The sequence below is a fragment of the Hylobates moloch genome, unplaced genomic scaffold (genome assembly GCF_009828535.3).
Source record: "Hylobates moloch isolate HMO894 unplaced genomic scaffold, HMol_V3 SCAFFOLD_18, whole genome shotgun sequence".
Lineage (NCBI taxonomy): Eukaryota > Metazoa > Chordata > Mammalia > Primates > Hylobatidae > Hylobates > Hylobates moloch.
In genome coordinates this window covers 34,644,269-34,664,519 of record NW_026652293.1, presented here as the reverse complement: position 1 = coordinate 34,664,519, position 20,251 = coordinate 34,644,269, and the positions used below count along the sequence as shown (strand labels likewise).

At 39.1% G+C, this 20,251-nt stretch overlaps 1 protein-coding gene across 13 annotated transcripts in view; it reads left to right on the top strand.

Annotated features, from left to right (window-relative positions):
- Positions 1 to 20,251, top strand: part of SGIP1 (SH3GL interacting endocytic adaptor 1) — a 221,071-nt gene that overhangs the window by 81,278 nt on the left and 119,542 nt on the right. For 10 of the 13 annotated variants that reach the window (XM_032137478.2, XM_032137477.2, XM_032137475.2 and 7 more), the window contains exons 2-3: positions 11,004 to 11,067; positions 17,978 to 18,002. In XM_032137478.2, the coding sequence (XP_031993369.1) occupies positions 11,004 to 11,067; positions 17,978 to 18,002 (89 nt within the window). Of the gene's footprint in view, positions 1 to 11,003; positions 11,068 to 17,977; positions 18,003 to 18,998; positions 19,083 to 20,251 lie in introns of all 13 variants that reach the window. The other 3 variants (XM_032137469.2, XM_032137463.2, XM_032137455.2) reach the window with 1 other exon arrangement.

Here is a 20,251-nt window from a genome sequence, read left to right as displayed (position 1 = left end):
GTTAGAATTAAACAGAAGAATTCTAATGGGGGATATGTTCCAGCTGTTTTTTTTTTTTTTTTTTTTCGAAACGGAGTTTTGCTCTTGTTGCCCAGGCTGGAGTGCAATGCTATGAACTTGGCTCACTGCAACCTCCGTCTCCCAGTTTCAAGCTATTCTTCTGCCTCAGCATCCTGAGTAGCTGGGATTACAGGCATGCGCCCCACTCCAGGCTAATTTTCTATTTTTAGCAGAGATAGGGTTTCACCGTTTTGGCCAAACTGTTCTCGAACTCCTGACCTCAGCTGATCTGCCCGCCTCAGCCTCCCAAAGTGGTGGAATTACAGGTGTGAGCCACTGCCCACGTCCACCAGCTTCCTTTTTAAATTGATCTTTGAATAATTTAACTTGAATGATTAAATGATATATGTAGTAAGAATTTATAGATTTTACCAAAGGACTGGCCCCCTATTCCCTGAATGAAATATAAAAAGGAAGGGGCATATAGAAAAACATTTCTGGTATTATCCAGTACATTTTCTTTTGAATTCATTTTCTTATGGAAAATGGAGAGTTTTTTAAACCTCATTTAGTTTGGTGAATTACAATTCAATTGATTTTTTCTGTTTATGCCTAAAAAGTCTATCTGAGCAGGACCATTAATTTAAATGCTTTCTACAAGTCGTTGTCAGGCCAGGGTGGGACTGGAGATGGAACGATGTGAAGAAAATAAATGACTGTAGTGGGAGAAAATGGAGGAGAGAAAAAGAAAGTAACCTTTTTACAGATGAAGGTTCTAAGGGAATAGGTCAAATTAATTTACCTAGTGTTTAAAGTATGCTCCTTCATGCAAAACTTGTGTGTCTCCCAAATAGGCTAGGCAGGAAACTCCAAATTCTGTGATATCTTTAACCCAGGTAGAAGGAGCACTGACCTACTTTCAGATCACACTGGAAAGACCAACCGATCAATTGAAGTTTGTAACAGACCTGCACAAAGAGAAGGCTTCATCAATGCTGTATTTTCCTGCTGCATGAAAGAGTTATATTTCTTGTTGTGAGTGTTTTAATCCCCACTTATCTTTTATGATAGATGTTAGTCAATGACATCTCTTGAGACTGAGTTTGGTTTTGTTATTATTGCTCTAACAAAGAAAAGCTTGAGGTTTTGAAATTTTGATGATTTTCAAATTTTGATGTCATATTTTTATTTCTAAAGGAATAGAGTTATGAGGCTTCTGTAAGTATCATTTAGTGTCTTTTATATGATCTGTTAAAAGAGCTGATTTCTAGTTGTTTTATAACTATCAAAATTCCAAGAAAAGCAAGAAAAATCTGCATAAAGTGATGCACAATATATTTTAGGTGTTGTACTGGGTTTTTATACTTATTTAAACCTTACAAAAACCTTTTATGATAGATAGCTGAGAAAACTGAGACTCAGAGAAGTCAAGAAACTTGTCCTAGGAAGTAGTCCTAGGAAGTTCCTAGGAACTTGTCCTAGGAAGAAGTTTCCCATCTCAAAGCTCATACTTTACAACTATGTCTGCTTCTCATGGATCTTTGTACAGTTCTTATAGCTTAACAGAAGCTGACCACCTGCTTAAAATTCTTCCCAATTGTATTCAACTGCATCATTACATTAATATTGGCACAGCAAACACCAAGTCCTTTTGTAGCAAACCTATTTCATGACCATTTTCTTTAACATTTTCTTGTATGTCACCAAAAGAAGAAATATTTCTTTTTTAAAGTCATTTTTAGCCCCTTGAAGTTCAGAATTACCCTCTAGAAATCTCCATTTTAGTGTCTCAGCATGAATTTTTATATATCAAATCTGAATTTCAAGTTGTCATTTATATCAGACCCTTTTGCAATCTATTGCTAACGGAGTGTGTCCTTAAGATTTCCCCCAAAAAGTTCAGTGCTCAGCTCAGAATGGTGAGATATTATCTTTTAAAGAGGTTTTGTGCATACTTAGTACAGAGATCACCTGGATTTCCTTTAAGTCAAGCAAAAATGTAGGTGAAGCATTCAGACCAAAACCACATGCCGACCAACTTCGAACAGTTCATTTTGGTTAGAATTGCAAATATGTAGAATGGCTTGTAAACATTTACTGAATGACTACCTTGCACCAGGTACTGCTAGACACTGAACTCTGCATTTTCTACTTCCTGGTACTTGCCTTTATGAAGCATCTCTTATACCCTAGGCAGTAGTCTATGCACGGGAAATCATAAATATCATTAAAAAAAAATCATTGGACCAACTGGCCTCAATCTTAACTGGTCTTACGTCTTTCTGTAAGAAATTCTGATGACAAAGAATCTGAATTGGATTACAGTGACTATATTTAAAACCTAGAAGAAAAGCTGATACACAAAGCGCCTTAATCTTTTCTGACAGAAATACAGCGAGCATCGTAATGAAAAGATACAGTCAGTCTAGAGTTGCTGTCAATATGCGGCATTGTGCCCAGGGCAATTAAATTTGCCTGTTTTTTATTACTGAGACCAAATATTTGGCCTGGGTTCCTGCAGAAAATAAGTAATTCCATTACATGTGATTCACCTTTGAGTAACCCTCCAAGTTAATGAAGACTGAAGCTGAAAATTTATATTTATTACAGAAATAATCCATTTAGCAAATATTTATGGGGTCCCTTTATGCTCACTGGGCAGTATATAAAGATTTAAACATGCAAAATAAAGCCTTTGTGTGTTAGAAATGTGCAGCCTAACTTGCCTAAAAATATCTCTCCATTTTTTCAAAAAAATCACATTCTTGTTTTTTGTTTTTTATAAGAGGATAAAATGAATTATGATGACTAACAAAAGATATTCCAAAGTCATGAGGAGCCTGGACTCTGGAGTCAGGCAGAGGGTGTTTTAAAATGTGATCTGCTATTTATCACCTGTGCGACCTGGCATCAGGTGCTTCTCATGCGCCATGATATAGAATCAATTTGATAATAGCTCCCATCTTATTAAATTGTGTTGAACTGAGATAAGAAAATTCCTGATAAATTTCCTGAAACATCGCAACTACTCAGTACATTATGTCTATTAATTTTTTATGATACATGTTTTGAGCTAAATTGAGTTTTTAGTGTATCATTGTGCACATTTCCCACCTAAAATGTAATGTGGTCTTAGTGCATCCCTCACTCTAAGTCCCTGCTCTCTGGCCGAAGGCCTGTGTACTCAGGTTGATCCATCTGGTATAGTTTGGGGCTCCTTCTCCTTCTTCCCTAGTACATCTATATACACAAATAAATATCAAAAAATTGGACACCAATGGAATGTAGATTGCAAACATTGGCAAAAGTCATTAGTTTTTAAAAAATGATTATATAAACACTAAGCAGCTTTTTAAGAAATTGTTAAACAAACATTGATGACATGTCTTCTGCGCACTAGGTACTGCAATAATCATCATGACCATTCTGAAAGAAGTTGCTTGACTCTGGAGCCAAACAGACCTAGCTCAACATCTTGGTCTTGTTACTCATTTGTTTAGTGACTTTGAAAGAGAAACTTACTCACTTTGAGTCTGTTTCTTAATCCAAAGACAGGGAGTTAGTAATACTTACAGAGGTTGTTGAAAGAATTGGTCTCCATTAAAGTGCTTGACACAGTGCCTGGCACATGCAAGGCTCTCAGTAAACAAGAACTGCCTTTCCCTCACCCCTAGTGATTACAGAGAGATAATTAAGATTGTCCCTCCAAACTGCATATCTTGTGAGAGCACGAAGCTTATATGGAAAGTAGCACAGTATCTCTTACTCTCTATCAGTGTTGCTGCAAATGACAGCTGGAAGGCAGTCAAACTGGGTTTTCAACCCAGATCTTTGGATTCTGAGTATGGTCACATATTTTGTTCCCTTCCACCCTGTCACCCTACTTCAGTTTTTGGAAGCACGCATTTGCATGCTTCTTGGGGAGATACGTGAGAAACAGATTGCATTCCACTATTAACTGGGTTCTACATATTGATTCTGAAGAGCGGTCATTGCCAACTTACCTCCTCTTCTTAAAGCTCCTCTTCTTCTCCAGAGCTCTAGGTCACTCCTAGAGCTGGCTTTGTTCCTAGTCCTTGTCTTGTCCAAGCTCTGTTTAAAAGCACAGTGAGGGATGAGAGGCAGGAGGAGCAAATGCACGCTAGGAACATGATCTCCAAAAGTGGTGCCTTTTCAGCAATTTTAAAGGCAGTACATTTATATAGAGGTTCTAACACCACAATAAAGAGCTATTAGAGAAAGCAATGTGTAGCAAGACTGTGAGGTGAGTAAGGAAGGTGGGCAAAAAAGAAATGCTTTCAAAGACAGACCGCCCTCTCCCGCAGGCTCCGCCTGCCCCAGTGTTAAAACCTGGCTTTGTCTTTGGCTCTTCTCTGGTTTGTACCTGCCCCACCTCTCTTCCCGCCCCCAGTCCCTTTAAGTTAGCTTGGGTGATAAGCCCATTTCTGCTAAGATGCTGATAGGAAGGTGACCATTCTACATTTGGCCTCTCCATGTTGTTCTGTTACCAGCTAGCAATGGAATGGTAGGAATACAGGACAAGGAGAGAAAGGAGGGGTTATTGGCAGGACTCTCCACTTACACTTCTAGAAGACAGCATCATGGGTTAAGGCCAGCAGTGTCTTGAGTCTGGTCCTCAGCTTCTGCCTACAGAATGCAGACACCTCAGTGTCTTCTGTTTGGGACTCAGCTCCAGGAGTGTGACCTCCCCTTGGCGATCTACAGAAACAGTCTTCATTTGTATGGAGAAAAATATTTCAGGTGTGTTTTAAAAATAAAATAAAATAGAAATAAAACTAAACAAGCAAAAACTCTGCAGGTTCTCTGGAGTATCAGACTTTGATGTTTTACCTAAAATTAGTATAGAGTCCAAGTTTCCTTTCTAAAGGTTTCCTCTAAACAATTCTCCTTTCAGTGTAACATTTAAAAGTGGCTCAAATTCAAAATTTGATGTTTACTTAATGAATCCCTACAATTCCTATCAGTTGTACTCAGGAGAAGAGAAAATGGATAAAGATAGTTTATTTTTTCTGCTGTATTGTTTCTTCTTCACCTGCAGGTCTGTATACTCTTAAAGCCAGGAAATTCTAAGGTACTTTGTGGGAGATTTTTTAGTTAGTTTAGGGAAGCTTCAGAGAAAAACAACAGTAAACACACTAATTTTTGTTTCAAGTTAAAAGGGTTATTTTTAAAAAGTTTTTTTTGTTGTTGTTGTTGTTTTTTTGAGACGGAGTCTTGCTCTGTCGCCCAGGCTGGAGTGCAGTGGCGCAATCTCGGCTCACTGCAAGCTCCGCCTCCTGGGTTCACGCCATTCTCCTGCCTCAGCCTCTCCGAGTAGCTGGGACCACAGGCCCCCGCCACCACGCCCGGCTAATTTTTTGTATTTTTTAGTAGAGACGGGGTTTCACCGTGGTCTCGATCTCCTGACCTCGTGATCTGCCCGCCTCGGCCTCCCAAAGTGCTGGGATTACAAGTGTGAGCCACCGCGCCCGGCTTTAAAAAGATTTTTTAAAAAATGTCTTTCAAACTATTTTTGACCTGCAATCTATCATAATGTACTAGCTGTTCTGACACTGTTATAAAGATACTACCCAAGACTGGGTAATTTATAAAGAAAGGAGGTTTAGTTGACTCACAGTTCCACATGGCTGGGGAGGGCTCAGGAAACTCACAATCATGGTGGAAGGTGAAGGGGAAGCAAGGCACGTCTTACATGGCAGCAGAGGAGACGGGGGGCCGGGGGGATGTGCCACACTTAAAGCATAAGCTCTCATGAGAACTCCCTCACTAGCGTGGGGAAAATTGCCCCCATGATCCAATCACCTCCCATCAGGTCCCTCCCTTGACACGTGGGATTACAATTCCAGATGTGATTTCAGTGGGGACATAAAGCCAAACCATATTACATAAGAAATGTGTTTTATATCACCATCCAATTTGGCCAGGAGTTTCATGAAACAGTATTTATCCTTTCTATAGGCAATGCACGTTTTTCTGTTTCATTTTAAAATTGAGGTTTTGCCCTAACAAACTGCCTTCACAAGCTTCCAATGGGGCCTTATTTGCAGTTTGAAAAGGGGATTGAGAAACACTGCCTCTCTTTTAACACAATTGAGCCAATGATTTTAAAGAATGTTCTTTCATGCGACATGGGGAGGTGAAAATAAACAAGATGCCCACATGGATGGAGCTGCTGACTTCATGGAGTTCACCATCTAGTGGGATTAATATAACATTGTGATTTTAGGAGAACAGATCAAAGGAGCAAGCATCATGACAAAAATGCACTTGCTTATGAAAAGCTTTTTGCAAACGTCTGATACATGAGTGAGAAAAGCTGGATGTCTGTTGTAAATTCTCATGGAAATATTACTTTCTTGATACTGAAGGTCACTATGAACAGGAATTTGTGATCGTATTGATGTCTTTACTAAATATTTGACAACTTCGGCAAAACAAAACAAAAACCAAAAGCAGTAACATGTGCCACAAACTTTTAAGCCAATCTGCCTTGTTTCTTCCTTTTCTTCCCCACTTGTTCCCATCGTTGTCCTCCTTTGTCACAGAATAATCTGGCTTGAACTATTCCATTTCTTTTTTATCATGGTAAAATACATACAAAATAAAATTTTCCATTTTGGCCATTTTACAGTGTAAAACTCAGTGGCATTTAGTACATTCTCAATGTCGTGCAACATAGCCACCATCAAGTTCCAGAACTTTATATCACCCCAAAAGGAAATCTGTGCTCATTAAGCAGCCACTCCCCTTTCCCCTCCACTCGGCCTCTGTCAACCTCCAGTCTGCTTTCTGTATTAATGAATTTGCCTACTCTGGAAATTTCATATAAATGAAATCACGTAATATGTGGCTCTTTGCATTTGGCTCCCTTCATTTAGCACGGTATTTTCAAGGTTCATTCACATTGTAGCCTGCATCAGTACTTTTCTCCTTTTTATGGCTGAATAGTATTCCATCGCATAGCTAGGCCACATTTTGCTTATCCATTGTCTGTTGATAGAGAGCCATTTCATCTTAAAAGGAATTTTATTTACAAAATAATTAGAAACTAAATGATTGGGCACATCTTTACATCTTTTATTACATATGTATTAAAAGTAGGGTCTGAAGGTTTTTGAAGAAATCTGGTGTCTCTGTAGGAGCCTGAGTATGAGAAGTACTCTGTATTCAGAAGCTCATGAGATTGTGCTGGGCCTCACCTATAAATTCAGGATTTATCTGCATACTTATGATGAATGAAACCACGTGAGTGGATGAACTCACCCTCAGAAAAGGATATAGAATTGCCTATGACAAAGCCCTGAAGAACCCCAACATGCTGGGGAGTAGTGGAGTAAGAGTAGCCTCCAGTTTCCTCACTGGGGATGAAGATAATAAAACCTAACTTAGGCAAACTCTCAGGCTCACTACTTTAGGGAAAAATACTACCTACTTTTTCACAAAGTTTATAAGAGATTTAAATGAGGCAACATACGCATCCAGTGCCTGGGCAATAGGTAGGACCTCAGCAGTGGTAGCTGGTAGTATTCCAATGACAAAACTTCTTTCTACTCTGTATTTTTGACGCTATCACTATTATCGATTTCCACATCTGTTACTTTATTTATCTTATCTGGTAAGATATTGATGATATTTGTCTGGTAACATTGTAACCGGGCTGCCTAGTTTGAAATAAGTTTTCAACCTTTTAAAAATCCATCTATATTTAATTGTATGTGTGTGTGTGGTTGTTTCCCACAACACCAAAAGAAGCTAAAGGAATCTGAATTTGGTGGAGAAGTTAGAGGCACAGGCCAGACACACAGTGTGGCAGTTTTGGATCCACATAGGAAAGTGTTCTCAATTCCATAGCTTGGGAGAGAACCATTCTAACCCCAGATTATCAAGACGGTAAACTTCTTTCCCTTTAGATGTTTTTGTTTTGATGTTGGCAAGGGAAGAGTCATCACATTTCTTAAAGGACACTTAGTTTTTGCCCTCCCATTTTTGGTAAAAAATAGTTGACAAAAAAATTTGTGCTCCACCCCAGATGCAATTATATTGTAATCATAACTACCTGAAGTCAAAAATCACTGGATATACTGTTTTTAAAACTTATCAGATTATTGAACATAGTGTCTTAAATTTGTTATTCCTATAAGATCCTTGACTATTGTTGCTCTCTGTTGAAGAGTTTCAATATTTTTTGATGAATTCTCAAAAGACATGAGCACACTTCCCTTCACTCAATTTTAACGCAGCTGGTGTGATTGTTTTCTCCTTGGATCTTCTGAAAGATTCATTAAGATATGAATAACTTACTTTCATAACTTCATTTGCTTTAGTCTTTCAGTTTTCTTCATATTTTTTGTAAACTTCTTAAACCTTTCCACTTTTGAAGAAGTAAAAAGTTTTCAACCTTTTTTTTGGAGATGAAGTCTCACTCTGTCACCCAGGCTGGAGTGCAATGGCATGATCTTGGCTCACTGCAACCTCTGCCTCCCAGATTCAAGTGATTCTCCCACCTCAGCCTCCCAAGTAGCTGGGACTAGAGGTGTGCACCACCATGCCAGGCTAACTTTTTTGTATTTTTAGTAGAGATGGGGTTTCACCATGTTGGCCAGGCTGGTCTCGAACTCCTGACCTCAAGTGATCCACCCGCCTCAGCCTCCCAAAGGGCTAGGATTACAGGCATGAGCCACTGCACCTGTCCCAACATTTTTTTCTTATTCAACAATTTCATTAGGGCATTTTTTTTCTAGAATTTCACATCTTGTGGTGTATGCCTATTGACATTCTATGTATAAGTGTATTTCATGTGTTAAAAACATGATTTCCAGTGAAAGTAAAGCTACAGATATAGGCATGGCATTTTGTGAAGGTGTGCAGATTCTTTTGTCTCTTATCGTTGGCTGATTTGTTATAGGCTGAGAGGTTGAAACATAAAGGTAATGTAACTTGTATTAAGCTATGCAATTAGAACTGATGCTGGGGAATGGACTCTCTGCCTCCTGGATCCTGATTCAGTGCATTTTTTCCACTGGAAAGTGGACAACTCATGATATTCATGACCTAATTCATGTTGGCTATTGTCCAAACTTGGTGGTCAAAACAAGCACAGGGTTTATGGAAAACTACTATTTCCTGTTCTGTTACCAATTTAATACAAAAAGTACTGGAATGTGTGTGTATTTTCTGATATATTTGGTAAGGCATGCTATTTTTTATCTCATAGGTCAAGTTACAAGAAATAAAGCACTTGAAACCCTGAGATGATAATAGCATTGGTTTTACAGTCCTGTAAAAACCAGTGGTGATTGCTGAATATGGCATTCATTGTGAGCTCAAAGCTAAAACAGAAGCAAAGAGAAGCCAATTAGGAGACTTGAAACCCAAGGAAAATCATAGGGATAGACTGATGATTATGTAACTATGATACTTTGTCCTTATAAGGGAAGAAGACAATTAGAGGTGAGAAAGAAGTTTTTAATAAACAAAATTAAAAATAAAAGGAGAAAAGGTGTTTCTAAATATTATGGGTGGGTAGTTTTAAATGTCAATACGTTTTTCTATAAACTCATCATGTGGAGAGTAACAGAAAATAGTTTTATGTGGGAGGAGTTTTAAAAAAAATTGACATTTTAAAGACCTAAATGTCTTAAATGGATGACTATTAAAATACAAAATTAGACAGAACAGAGACATTTTGAAGATTGTATTTGAGTAGTATCCTAAGAGGCAGATAATGAATGACTCAGATAGTCTGAGTGGTTTGGGCTGACTCACATGTTTTGGAAAAACGTATTATCAACTCACTGATTCTGTCATTGTTTTTCCCTTTGTTCCACCTGGTAGTACCAAACAAATCTGAAATATCAGTGACTTTCTCAGCTCCAATTTCTCAAGAAGACTTTCCAAACCACCAATAACAAGTCTAAGGTTTGAATACATAAACATTTAGTATATTTGGATAATACTCACTAACAGAAGCACAAGGCATGTCTGTAACTATGGAACATGTGAGGGATGGGAAACACAAACAGCCTTGACAGGAGAAGTACAGAAGAACCAAGACTGGGCTTGGCTTGTCAGGATGGAAGAAAAGGGCTTTCTTAGCCAGTGCTGCTTGAATGGTGCTTCCTGGAAGATATTTTAAATCACAAATATTATCTGGTCTTATAAATGAGGGAGCCTTGGCCTTTGTTCAAGAAAGGATCACAGCCTACTAGGGAAACTGACACAGGGACTAATAGGTGATACCATTTGAGCTATCATAATACATATAAGAGCAACGTTTTGGGGGGAGCATAGAATAGTCAGTGTCTTACGCCTCTAGGATTAAGAAGCCCTACAGAAGGAGAGACATTTGGCCTGGGCCTTAAAGGATGAATTGAAATTCTAAATGTCCACCAAATAGGGAAAGCATTTCAACCCTAAGTAAGGACTGAACAAGAAAGAAAGAGATACAGGAGTGCAAATTTTTGGGGTGTGTTCAGAGAATGATTAATAATTCAGTGCAGCCACAGACTGGAGGAAGTAGTAAAAGATAAGATGGGAATACGAGACACAAAGATGTGTCAGATCTGTGCAGTTCACTTGTCATGGGTCACATGATCCATGTCTTGGCATTATCCTAGTCTAAAGAATATGTCTAACCTGAAAATGGCTATTCTTCTAAATCTGTGATTTGGCTTCTTGGCAGAACCCCAATATGGGTGATGAACAACAGTAGTCTAAGAAAATCTTGCAATCTCTTCTATACCCATGTATCCTTATGTTGCTTATAGTGCTAAGAACTTATGGTATGAAGTCCTTGATAAATAACTATTGAAAAATGTAATCATGAATCATATGGACATGCAGACACACATACCTATACATACAACTTCAGAAACTTCGTTGCTTTCTAAACATTTAAGTCTAACTGGTGTGTTACAACTTTCAAAATATTTTTACTTGAATGTTGCTGAGAGAGTTTTTGACCCTTTGCTGTTTTCCCACAGGATTGAAAAAACGTACAAGGAAGGCCTTTGGAATACGGAAGAAAGAAAAGGACACTGATTCTACGTATGTACTTTAGGAGTTTGCCTCCTCGAAGAATCTATTTGCATAAGAGATGTTCTTGTCACAGTCAATATAAGATTGCCACACAATTTTCTCGGATATTGTGTACTATTTGCTTTCCCCATTTCTGAGTAAATTGTAATTATTCAGTATAAACAGTTCTTAGATTTATGCTAAAAAGGTAAAAATTTTTCATCATGTGTTCAGTTTTTATCATGTCTTTCTTTTTCTTTCTCTTTCTTTCTTTCTCTTTCCTTTTTTCTTCCTTTCTTTCTTTTTTTTTTTTTTGATCATTACACTTCACAGCAGTCTCAGGAGGCAGAAAATGTGACTGTTACTTTTATGAAGGATAAAAAGAATTCATTTCCACATATAGGGTTGACCTTAGGATCTGAACTGAAGAAACAATAAAACACCTGTTTGGATAGATTAGTCCTAGCCAGAAACAGAAATGTAGACTAGATAACATCTCAAAGCTCTTACTTGAGATGCCAAGATTTTGTACAAGCCAAATTGTAAACCAACCAACAGAATTCAGGAATTATTGGATATTTAGTAGTGAATAAGAAACAAATGCCAGAAACAACTGTGGGGATGCTTTTACATATTTAAGTGATTATATCCAAGAGAATTAATTGCCCACAGACACTGATAGACCCTGAAAATGTCCAATGACATAACAGTGTCATTCCACTAACTTCCTTCCACTTATCTGACCATCTTGAATTCTCCTGCAGAAGTATTTGGCTCTGAAACAAAATCTCAGTTGCCTTTTGGAGCCAAGCAGGTAACTTATATATGTGAAGTCCACTGGCCAGGAACTTGAGACTCCAGCCCAAGACCAGTGTAGGGAGAGCACAACTATTCAGCTGCAGGTGGTTGTGACCAGGCAGAAATGCAGATCTGATGTAGTTTGCTGTACGTCAGAATCGAGCCCATTATACCCCTCATTTGGCTAGAATCTCTGAAAGAAAGTTAGAAAATGGGAGAAGCAACAGTTGTATGGGCATAGGTGGAAAGGAAGAAAGTCACATTTATTCTCACCTTTAGCTTTTCATTCTGTATATTTTTATCATGCGTCAATTTTATCATAAGATCCTGAGTATTTCCCTGGGCCCTTGTCCTTTAAGAATTTCTGATTCATGAGATAAAATATCTACTACACTAATTAAAGTATTGTTTGTACAACTAATGAGGTAATGCATTTGAAATGACTAATATGGTACCTAATACTTAGTAAATGCTCAGCAAATGGCAGTTGCTGGTACTCTTATTATTACTGACACAAATTAGTATGTGTAAGTTCCTTACAAGCAACTAAGATGGGATTTCATGGGAATTTGAGGGTGAAAAATCTCATATTTGGATTGATGATCAGTGATGCTTCGGGGTGGGGGAGGAGACTTGAGTTTGGCCTTCGAGAAGATGAGGATGTGTATTTTATGCAAAGGGAACAACAAAAGCAAAAGCAGAAAGGTAGAAAAGTCCACTAGGCATTTACTGACAAGACAAATGGGGCAGTTTGTCTACTTGGGGTTACAGGTAAATGTGATAATGGAAGGCAAGACTGGAAAGGAGACCAGGACCAGATAGGAAGGGCCTTCAGTACCAGGCTGAAGTGTGTAGGCTGCTTTCATAGGCAGTGGGCCACCTTGAAACCTTGAAAGTTTTTAAGCCAAAGAGTGGAAAGGATTGGGCGAACAAAGTTATTTTTTGTCTAGATGCCAAATATTAAGTTCTTATATTTTCTTTTTGCATTTTCTTTTGTAACTATTTATTTCAAGGATATTACATTTACTGTTGTCCTGTAAATTTTTCTAAATAATTAAGTTAGCAATATTTTTCTGAGGATTATGTAATTTACATTGTTTCTTAAGAAGTTTGCCATTTTCCTTTTTTATTTTTTTTTATTATACTTTAAGTCCTAGGGTACATGTGCACAACGTGCAGGTTTGGAACATATGTATACATGTGCCTGTTGGTGTGCTGCATCCATTAACTCGTCATTAACATTAGGTATATCTCCTAATGCTATCCCTCCCCCCTGCCCCCACCCCACAACAGGCCCCGGTGTGTGATGTCCCCCTTCCTGTGTCCAAGTGTTCTCATTGTTCAATTTCCACCTATGAATGAGAACATGCAGTGTTTGGTTTTTTGTCCTCACGATAGTTTGCTGAGAATGATGGTTTCCAGCTTCATCCATGTCCCTACAAAGGACATGAACTCATCATTTTTTATGGCTGCATAGTATTCCATGGTGTATATGTGCCACATTTTCTTAATCCAGTCTATCATTGTTAGACATTTGGGTTAATTCCAAGTCTTTGCTATTGTGAATAGTGCCGCAATAAACATACGTTGTGCATGTGTCTTTATAGCAGCATGATTTATATTCCCTTGCCATTTTCTAATCATTAACCACCCAGAATATGTGACGATGCCTTCACTAGATCTGAAGACCTGGGCTGTAGTCCCAGCACTGCCAAAACTCCATGGCTTTGGGAATTACCCTTTACTTTGCTTGGCCTCAGTTTCCACACATGTAAACAACAACAAAGAAATTTACACTAGATGGAATCGAATTTCCCTAAAGGGCCAGACACTATATGAGTCACATAAGGGAAGGCATTATAGGACTCGTATAGTGCCAGGTGTTTTGTGGGACACTATTCGATGGAGCTCAGGAGAACATCGTTAATGGAAACCAAATCCATTTCTGAATGAAGACAATGTCTGTAACTGACTGCACCAGAGATTTCTGGCATGTGAGGAAAGTTAGAATGGAAAAAAGCTTTCTCAAGAGAGAAGAGGTTGAACAACCTCTACAGGGCAGGCTGAACTAATTTACATGTAGCCAAAGCACTACTCTTCCATCATCATTTCTAAAGTTATTAAAATAACTGAGTTATTCCTCACAGCTATGGGTAGAGGCCCAATATTTCTCTGAGGTACTCTAACGAGACATTTGTTTAAAGAATCCCAAGTATCCTTCCTTAACTTCTTGTCATTTGAGAGTCCCAAATTACTTATATGATAGCAAAATAGCTGAAGCTGGTTCCACCATCAGTGATGGTCAAAGGACGAGCTGTTCTGTATGTTTAGTATAAGCCTTTGCTTTTCATGAACTCACTAATGCTTTCGTGAACTCTGTAATTGGATCACATATCATTCTCAGAAAAGAAATCATAAATGCAAAGGGGTTGGGAAAGCGCTCTAGCAATTTTCTGTCCCTTCAGCTTTGGTAAATGCTTGTGTTTGTCTGTGATCATTGAAGCCTTGTTGATGCAAACTGTTTTCAGGGCTGCTACAACTCACTATCGGTTGCTCAGCAACCTGCTAGGGTAGACACCATCACCAACTTCAGCTGGTTGAACCTCCTTAGATATACAGTGGGTTTAGGACCAGAGTCTCCTGATTTGATCATCATTACAGCAGCTGATAGAGGAAGGGAGAGAGCTTGTGCTAAGTGGCAGGCCCTGTGCAGGACATATGTTGCGCTGATATCCTTTTTAGTCTTCCTAGTAATTAAATAAGGTTAGCAGTAATGCATCAATTTTAAAGAGAAACATCAGTGCCAAAGGGGGTTAAGTAACTTTCTGAAGCCTACCCAGAAAGTAAGACTTGGAGCCCATATTCTAGTCTAAAATCCAGTGTCTGTGCTTTCATCACCCAAAAGAAAAAATACAATGGGTAGAATTAAAATCCAGACAGATAGGAGGGTAAAAAAAAAAAAAAAAAGACAGTAGCTACAAAAGGTAACTGAAACTTTAAAATATAGATGCCAAAAGTCCATGGTAGATGATTCTTTTTAAAATAGAAGTCAGCAAATACAATAAGTCTGCCATGAAAAAGAAAAAAATTATTTTAAAATACAATATAAAACCTCATTAGAGGGGGTTAGAAAGTGAAATTAGAACACATGTCCAAGTGTCTGAGGCTACTAAAATCTCTTCACTCTCTATCCTGGGTCATATTGTATAAAAATTATTATTCTAGAAAACATTTAATGAGTATTTACTATGTTCTAGGGACTGTTTCAGGTTCTTCACTTATGTTAGTCCACTGAATCCTCTAATAGCCCTATGGGATATATGCTGTTATGATGGCTATTTTATAGATGAAGAAACTGAGAGACAAAGGGGTGAAGTAACTTGCCCAAGCTTCTGCAGCTAGGAAATCGACATTGGTTGATCCCATGCAGTCTGGCACTGGAGCCAGTGCCCTTAGCCACCATGCTCACTGACTCCACAGGACACATGAGCCATATTTCCATCAGTCGAGAAGACAAAGGATCAGAATAGGACTCCAGTGCTGCTATGTACAGTCACAGTTTCTCTGATTAAAAATTGTGAAAGACCATCCCAACAGCTGCAATAAGCATGAGGTCAAGTGCTTCCCATTTAATATCCCCTACTGATATGACCTTTTACCTGGATTCACAGTGGGCAACACTACAGCCAGGCCAATCGCTGAGCTTTTGCCGCATCTATTTCTTGCTGTTCCCAGAGGCATCCCCGCATGGATCAGTGCCTCTAAACACATCCTACCCAAAAGTTGATGCAATCACTACTCTCCCAGCTCCATTAGCAGAGGTTGAAGTCCTAGTAAGAATTACTCATATATGGAGATATTAAGTCCTAGTAAGTTGAAGTCCTCAGTATATTGGCCAGGCACCGTGGCTCACACCTGTAATTCCAGCACTTTGGGAAGCTGAGGTAGGTGGATTACCTGAGGTCAAGAGTTCAAGACCAGCCTGGCCAACATGGTGAAACTGCTTCTCTACTAAAAATACAAAATTAGCTGGGCGTAGTGATACATGCCTGTAATCTCAGCTACTTGGGAGGCTGAGCCAGGAGAATCACTTGAGCCTGGGAGGCAGAGAGCCTTGCACACCCCTGGTGACAAGCAAAATCCATCTAGAAGGAAAAAAGAAAAAAAAGAAAGAAGGAAAGAAAGAAAGAGAAAGAAAGAAAGAAAGAAAGAAAGAAAAAGAAAAGAAAGAAAGAAGGAAGGAAAGACTAAGTATATAGATACAAAAAGAGAATTGGCTTTGATGAGTATGGATTGGTACCTATCTTCAGTGCTCTCCTACTAGCCTGGGCTTACTATGACCATGATAACCCACTGGATTTACTCACCCGTTTCATTCTCTCTGTGATTAATATGTTTTCATTATTTTTATCCTTTGGTCCTAACTAATCACCTGGCTCATTACAAGCACTTTTGTCAGCCAAGATTCTTCCTATCATTCTATTTTAAATAAAATTTTTTCAAACTGGTTAATTTCCACATCCAGGTAATGTCCAAAAGTCTCAAGATTTCTATCAATTCCCATGGTCTTTCAATATCAGAATCTTCTCTGTTTCTTGCCCCTGTATCACTGATTCACCACTGCATCTGTGTGGACACAGAACTCACTAGTTATGAAAAACATGCACTCTGTCAAGTGTATTATAATCTAAGTAGAATATTCTGCTAATTTTGAAGGGATATTGGTGGGGAAAGGGAATCACACCTTGGAGTCCAGATGGCATCCCACCAACTCTCTGCATTGCTCTCTCTCTCTCTCTCTTCTCACTGGCTCCCTGCCATGAAGCAATAATTTTCTTACCTGATTACACCTTCTGAAGAATGGTTCCAACCCCACACCAAACTCCTCAAGACATCACAGTTCACCTCAAGCACTTATTAAGGTTTTCTTCCAAATAATGCAGCTCCCTTTCCAAGCATAATATGTATCCCTGTATGTTTTAGCCTCTTAAAAACTGAATTAAAATAGGAAGTTATAAAATTACAGTGGCTACCTTCTAGTTTCTCCCTCTGCTCTTCTAATCCAGTTTTCCAAAATACCTCTAATACCTCTCCTACACTGCCCTAAAGTCCAGTGTGGCTGCAAGTGGGCAGTTTTGTGTTCCTAGTGAAGAGACATCTTGGAAGAGAAAATAAATTATAATCAATTCACAGTTTTGAATACCATGTGTCAGGAACTATTGTAAGTTCTCTCTATATATTACCTTATTTAAACTCGCTTAGAGAGGTTAAGTGTTCAAGGTCATAGAACTATTTGGACACCCAGCTTCATCTTACTCGAAAGCCCTTGCTCTTGACCACTGCAGCATAGTGCCACCACAGAATAGCTGCCCTGGGCTTTAGTCATCAGAAGGAGACATTTAGCAAAATGTTGCTCTCCATTTCCTGCTCTTCTATAATGGAAGGAGAGGTAAATAGAGAAATATGGAGGAAAGCACCAACTCTCAAAATAAAGTTGAAAAATACCACAGAAGCTTTTTCATCTAGGAGGCAATTCAGGACCATTCGCAGAAGAAAAGATAAAAGGGCTGGGCTCAGTGATGCTCTCCTGCAATCCCAGCTTCTTGGGAGGCTGGAGCAGAGGTTTGCTGGAGCCCAGCAGTTTAAGGCTGGGTAGTATGCTTTTGATTGCACCTGTGAATAGCCACTGCACTCCAGCCTGGGCAACATAGCAAGACCCCATCTCTTAAAAATACATAGATGAGAGAGCAAATTGGTTTACTTGCCTCATGAGAGTTTTAAATGGAGCCAGCTAGAGTGGGACAGTTAGCCAGCTAGAGTGGGATAGTTTTAAATGGAGCCAGCTAGAGTGGAGTCTCTTTAATAAACTCTCCTCTCAAAAATGAACCAAGGCACTACGCTTCCCACATGTGGCTCTGGGCTGCAATTTTTTAATGAGAATTTCCTTCCCACATACACATACCCCACACTTAAATACCACTCAACCAATTTGTTTTGATTTGGTTTTCATTAGCCAGGTTTACTGGGGCAGGAATGCTGGGAAAGGGGAGGATGGTGGTTAATGGTTCTTACTGTTGAACTTTAGTCTATGTGGCAAGAATGATTCCTTATCATAACAGCTATCAATTTCTTTTTGTTACAGAGGTTCACCAGATAGAGATGGAATTGTAAGTATTTAAATAGCCACTTTTACTGAGTTTGTGCTTCAATATATGTTATGTTTAAATTTCTCAAAGCCCCATTTTTTTCCTGTAGGGAAAAAATAGCTTGAATGACTTTTTAGACCTCTCACTATTGTAATTTTATATTAATTTCTATATTAATTGCATGGGACATGAACGTAGTCTTGGTCAAGCTAGACTTATTTATGGCATTTACCTAAAACCCTGCCCCAGAGCAGGCAGGAAAACAGAGGGTGGGTCACAAGCCAGACAGTTCACGCAGGGGCTGCTCCCATCAACTGTTATTTCATTTCCAATTTAATGATGTAAAAGCTCATTATGGGAGAATGTTTTCCTCCAACAGAGGCCACAAAGTTGTAATGAAGCTGAGATCCAAGAAAATTGAAAGAAGCCTTTCCCCTTTAGTAGTTGTGCTGCAGATACATTTTCTATATTAAATTCAAAAGTAGGAGATGGTCTTGAAAACCACTTAAGCCTGAATTTACAGCCTGAAAGAGGAAAATGTGTCCACTGGGTTTAGATTTAACAGTTAACTCTGACTCCTTGCTGGCCGCCAGAATTCTTGCTTTTTAAAGAAGTCCGTGGTGCATGGGCTTAGATTTATCCGAGTTGTGCTTACGGGAGTCTGCACCGACTCCTAAAATGACTTCCTTCAAATCTAAATCAGATGCCTATTCAGAAGGTTCAAAAGAACAGCTGTTACTGAAAAAAAAAAATGGACTTACATTAGGCTCATTGGGCTGGAGTGGGAACTAAAATAAACCTGATGGTTAAAAAAATTTTTAAATCACCCTTCACAATATTATATATAAACTGGGGTGTTAATTGCAGCTATAGCAGGAATTTTCCTTCCACACTTGACTCAAGGTTCTTAGCTTTGGGGTGCCTTTTGCTTTCATGTGGTTCTCACCATGAAATGTTAAGAAAATAGACTGAAATTGATCAGACATTGGGTAACACTATAATCAAGGCTCTATTCAGCAGGGGAAAAAAAAGACCCAGAAGACTCAGCTTCTCCTCACCTCTTGCTTCTGGCTCAGAGCCCTCTCGTTAACTCTGTCTCAGGTACTCTCTGCTTCTGTGTCTCTTCTTTGCTTCCCGCTCGGTCTCCTCCCTGGGTTCTCTGGTCCCCTCTGACCTTTGCAAAGCTCTGTTAGCTACTCTGCTTTCTATCCTCGCTGCTCCCAGACTGGATTGCTATTCCTTGCTTCTCTACCTCTGCCACTCTCAGTCTTGTCCTTATTTTCTTTCTCCGAACCCCTGCTCATTGTCTCTAAGGCTCCCTTGCTGCCTCACTATTCTCTGTGTTCTGAGCAGCACCAGTTTAAATCTCTGGTAGAATGTGCACCCTAGTACCTGGTATAGCAGCTGACACGTGGCAGGCAATGATGAGTATGTGCTGCATTAATGAACCCAGCAGTCATTCTGGGGATGCATCCCCCCAGGGCAGGGCTTCATGCCTGAGTCCCCCAAGTCCTTCACCATTCCAAATCATATGAAGTTCTTTATTAGAAGTTGTGCCCACTTTGTTACTTAATTAGAAATGCCATAAATGTTACTGATCATGATTATTAGGAAAGATAAATTAGTTAATTTTGATTTCTTAGGAAATAACACAGACCTGTTCTGGAAAAGGCTACATTCAGAATAAATGCACTTCCTCAGAAACAGGCTTTATAGGTAATTGGACATTATTAGCCAGCTGCTGGTTTTACCATTTAGAAATGTTCTCCAAGTTGTCCACGTTTACTATGGTCACTGCATTTTGGAAACCAGTGCTGAGTTTCTGTCTGCATTCAGTTCTCAGAGATACCAACCTGATTTTCCTTCAAACTCAAACTGATTTCCTTCAGCCCTTGTTTCTATAGACCCAGTCCACTTTTGCTTGGCTGATATAGCTTTCAAATTATTGCCTTTTGAATGTCAAGCGTTGAAATGTGTGGTTTCATTAATGTAGTTCCACAAACTACAGGTGGTGGTGCACCCACCTAATGCTTATAAACTACTTGGTAAACACAAGCTTTAATGTACTGTTGTTTATTTAATGCCAGTTTCTCAAAATCCAACGAAGCTCATCTCTGGTGACAATGCTTCTGAGGTTTAACCTATAGAGGCTTCGCGGCAGGGCTGCATGCATGAAGGTGGGCCTTGCTCCCCACTGGCTGAATGTACCCATCACTGGCAGAGCTGTCTGTCATGGTGTCTGAGTGTGACAATGCATCCTAACCTAGACA